This window comes from Pongo abelii, chromosome 6, assembly GCF_028885655.2.
Source record: "Pongo abelii isolate AG06213 chromosome 6, NHGRI_mPonAbe1-v2.0_pri, whole genome shotgun sequence".
Lineage (NCBI taxonomy): Eukaryota > Metazoa > Chordata > Mammalia > Primates > Hominidae > Pongo > Pongo abelii.
In genome coordinates, this window is record NC_071991.2 from 139,252,313 (window position 1) to 139,257,339 (window position 5,027).

At 37.2% G+C, this 5,027-nt stretch overlaps 1 protein-coding gene across 1 annotated transcript; it reads left to right on the plus strand.

Moving 5' to 3' along the window:
• The first annotated feature begins 247 nt into the window (after positions 1-247).
• LOC100449054 (olfactory receptor 9A1-like) lies at positions 248-1,177 on the plus strand. Its single transcript, XM_002818549.2, is given in 1 exon segment — positions 248-1,177. A coding segment is annotated over 1 exon segment (930 nt).
• Positions 1,178-5,027: the final 3,850 nt, after the last annotated feature.

Below are 5,027 nucleotides of genomic sequence, written 5' to 3' on the forward strand. Positions count from 1 at the left end.
GGCACTGGGGACTGGGATCATCTTCGTGGTCAACTCAATTTTCCTCACACATTGTGCATATTTAGAAAAATTGCCACTGACCATATACAGGAATAGTAGACGACAAATGCCTACCATTCTAGTCATGGTGTGTGGCCTGTGAACAGGAGGGGAATTGCAGAACAGTTTCTACTTCTGTTAAGATGAGAAGCCATATTAACTCTCTTTTGTTTTCTAGATTTCATGAGTAAAAAGCACTCAGAGGTAAATGTTGGGGAATTACTCTAGCGCCACTGAATTTTTTCTCTTAGGCTTCCCTGGCTCCCCAGAAGTACGCCGTATCCTTTTTGCGAACTTCTTCTTCTTGTACGCAATGACAGTGATGGGAAACATGGTCATCATTGTCACTGTCTGTGTTGATAAACGTCTGCAGTCCCCCATGTATTTTTTCCTGGGCCACATCCTGATCACATCCACTGCTGTCCCTTTTATGCTCTGGGGGTTGCTGCTTCCAAGCACTCAGATCATATCTTTGACAGCCTGTGCTGCACAGCTATATTTATACCTTTCTTTGGGTACCTCGGAGTAGGCATTAATGGGAGTGATGGCTGTGGACCGTTATGTGGCTGTGTGTAACGCTTTGAGGTACAACATCATTATGAACAGCAGCACATGTGTCTGGATGGTCATTGTGTCATGGGTGTTTGGGTTCGTTTTTCAAATCTGGCCAGTTTATGCCACTTTTCAGCTTACTTTCTGCAAATCAAATGTGTTAGATCATTTTTACTGTGACCAAGGACGATTGCTCAAGGTATCCTGTGAGGACACTCTTTTCACAGAGTTTATTCTTTTTCTAATGGCTGTTTTCATTATCATTGGTTCTTTAATCCCTACAATCGTCTCCTACACCTACATCATCTCCACCATCCTCAAGATCCCATTAGCCTCTGGCTGGAAGAAATCCTTTTCCACTTGTGCCTCCCACTTCACCTGTGTTGTGATCGGCTACGGCAGCTGCTTTTTTCTCTATGTGAAACCCAAGCAAACACAGGCAGCCGAGTATAACCGGGTAGCGTCACTGCTGGTTTTAGTGGTGACCCCTTTTCTGAACCCTTTCATCTTCACCCTGAGGAATGACAAATTCATACAGGCCTTTGGAGATGGCATGAAACACTGCTATCAGCTCCTCAGAATTTAGCTCTGTCCTGGGGACAATCCTCATCATGGACTTCAGTAATCTGAAGGTACTAATTTAAATCTAAAATGACAGTTCTCATCATCAAATAGTTTGTAATCTACAAGGGATATTTAGGGCATAGACAGTGCTTCAATTCATTATTGGGTGACTTCTATATGGGAAATCAATTTATTCTTTTTAATGTATATAAATACATGTCCCAAAATAAATATGACAAGTGTAAACATCTGAAATACATGAAGATTTTAGAATTCTCAGACTGTGAATGGGAAAAGCAAGAAATGTGATTTATCTGATGTCTGCTGTAGTAATTTGATTCTAGATGCCAGAATTATCTTCCCCTGTATTGCCTTGTGGTTTCATGGTGTGTTGTCATCGTGTAAGCCTCACTGTTGTGTCTCTCATTGACCTGTGGTCCACCCTCAAGCTTCAAACTTTCATTGTAGTTCCTGACTCCAATGTTCAATGGTGATAGTAACTTTCTGTGGGTTTTCTGACTGGAAGTTGTGACAGTGAACTCCCTCCCCCATACTGACTGCTTAGCAATCTTCAGGATGAATGTGTTTTGATACAGGTTTAACCCTAATTTGTGTACCTTCTTAGCCATAGATGAAAGGTTTTAGAAAGAAACATTGTTTTTACCTAATGTCGCCAACATCAAATGAGGGAGCGCAATGGAGGTATGTTCTGGAAGGTGATGTGATAAGGGGTAGATGGCTTTGCTGTGTCCTTGGGCTGAGGGTGGATTGGAGAGAGGGCAGAGGGACAGGTGGCCTGTGGCCCCTTTTTCTCTGTCTCACACATTCTTCAATGCTGACATGGTACATTCACCCTCCATGTTCCCTTTGCTATCCCACTTCCTGCTCAGTTTCTTTATTAATTGCATTTATTCTCTCTCTCTCTGTTAGTACCAGATTCATCTCTTTGTTCCTTTCCCCACTTCATTCACTCACAGAAACCAAGTTTATCAAGCCACCTTCTAGCTCCACACTGAGCTCCCTTAATCCTTATATCTCAGTTTCTGTATTGCCCCATTGTCTCTCTTGTTCCTGTCATACCCACTATTCTCAATTAATATTTCTGTATTGCATGACACAGATTTCTTCTGCATTCTTACACAAGTGATTACACATGTTTGGTGGCAACCCAAATGGACATCAAAAGGTGACTACTCATATGATTTATGGCACTTTCATTCAGTTGAACATTACATAACTGTAGGAAGAATGAGGAAGTTTTCTTTGTCGTTAAAAGAAAGTACTTCAGGGCACACAGTTGAGAAAGAAAAGCAAAGAGTAGACCAATTTTTTTATGTGTTTCCTTTTTGTAAGAACCAAGCAAAACTCTGTTTATATTTCTATTTGGGTATAGTTGCATGAAGAAATGCCTAGGATGGAAACCAGGAAATCAGTTACCTTGGGGATGTGTTGGTGGGAATGGCATTCATGGGAATAGTCGGTGAGGGAGGCTGTTTATGATACAGCTGTGTACATTGCTTTCACTGCTACTTCATAATAATGTGTTACCTACTCAAAAGTAAAAGACATCATTCTGCTTCTAATTGCCAAGGAAAGTGTGCTTGCTTATCCAAATATCTGATGGTAACAAAGGACATATTTTGACAGAAGAATCTTTAGTAACTCTAGATACTTTCTGAGATCTAGAGTTTCTAATGTTTCTGCAGGTGGTTTCTGAAGAGCTTAGTAGTGGTACTGGGAGAATAATAAGGGAGAAGAGATGGAGCTTCACATTTCTCTCATTCCCAGACCTTCACTACTTTTGTAAGACTATATATTGTTTGGATATTTTGGGGGCTTCTTTTAATTATCTTATGTGTGTAGAAATTATCTTTGTCTAATCTGTTTTTTTTTTACTCTTTGCATCTTAATGAAATCTTCTGTCATATAGAGGTATTCATTTTGCCTTTGTCCAGTTAATTATTACTTTTATGATATATATTTCTGTAATCATTTAAAAAGTTTTTTCTATTCAAATGACTTAACGAAAGTCCATTGTAACATTTACATGCCCTGACAGAGTAGACGTAATACAATAGTTTTTATTTAAAAAAAGAGAATAATGGGAATGCATGTGCAAAAGTTTAAAAAAAATACTTTCAGTAATCATACTGATGGAGATAGTATTCCAGGATGGTTGTGAGTATAATGTGAAATAAAGGAAATGTGTCCTTTATTTCAAATAAATATGGAATATTCTATTTCTTAATACAATATGGAGGAGCTTAGGTAAATCGCTATGTGTGGGCAGACTCAGTGCATGTGCTCTCTCTTTCTCTGTCTCTCACTCCTGGCTCTGTTCATTGCCATAACTTAGCAACATTGGCCAATTCGATTACAATGAACATTCCTAGGCCCATATTGTAGTCTTGCAATACAACTTCCTGGTAAGAGAAATCAGGGCTTCTTGGAGAAATGACTGACTCCTCATCTAGGATGGAGAATCCACAAGATGTACTTGAAAAATCATATCATACCAGATATGAAAGATTACTAGGGTCATATTAGAATACTCAGGACTCAATTAGAGGAGACTTCTACTGGCCAAAGATGAAAGAAATTGTGCTTCCAACCTATCAACTATTTTTAAATTTATGAGTTCACAATATTTAAAAAATTAATCACCTTCCAAAGATGATATTTATTATTCATCAGACCTAAGCTTCTGAACCTACCAACTTATAGAAAAATATGTAAAGAACAGAAAGACACATTTAACTACACCACGTAGATGGAATTGGGAAAATGGAGATTATAAGAATTCTACCATAAAACCACCTGAGTTTCTCAACAAATAGATTGGAAAGAGGTGAAAAGGCGGTAGAGAGAATGTGAGGATTAGAACTGATGTAAAGAACATATCAAATAAAAAAAAGTAGAAGACTAAGCTATAGTGTGTGACAATTTAAACTGGAGTGATAAAATCTTTAAGGAATACAAATACATGATTACTTAAAGGTAAAGATTATCATTACTTCTGAGGATGTGATGAGTGAATTGGAACAGGACACATGAATGGGCTTCTGTGGTTGCTATTAAAGTTGTATTTATTGATCCATGGGATGGTTGCAAAATAATTTCTTAAGCTATGCATGTGTTCAGTGTAGTGTTTCTATAAACATGTTTCACTTTACAATAAAATGATTTAATCTTCTCTATATATTCTAATAGTTTCAATTTCTGATTTTGATATTTATTTAAAAAATAGGTTATTATTTATTTTGGGATAGTTTAAAAGTTGATGACAGGCTGGACCTCTAGAAATCACAGCCTTAGGCAAGGGTTAAGGGCTAAAAGTTCATTTGTGGGTGGGGGGATGCACTTCTACTATAGCAAAATAAAATGAAGTGAGACAGGTAAGCATGGTAAAGAATACAGTATGATGAATAACCATGTGAACATTGTTTCCTGATGATTAGCTTATGACATAATTGTCTATATAGAAAGCTTCTAAGATTCTACCAGAAAACTCCTGTAAGTAATAATATATTTTAGCAAGGCTGAAAGAGACAAGGTCATCATGCAAAAGAAATTACTAGCAATGAACAATTAGAATTAAAATGTATAAAATAATATCATTCCTGATATCTCCAAAAAAGGGAAGTACTAGGTGTGAATTTAACACAATATGTTTATCATCTTAGCAGAAAAACCTTAAATAACCCCGAAATTGGATTCTCCCTTCATGGATTGGAAGACTCAATATTGTTAATATGTTAATTGTTTCCAATTTCATTCATGGATTCAGGGCAATCCCAGCAAAATTTTAGCAAGCTTTAATGCAGATAGTAACAAAAGAATTTTAAAATTTATGAAGAGAGGCAAAAGTTATA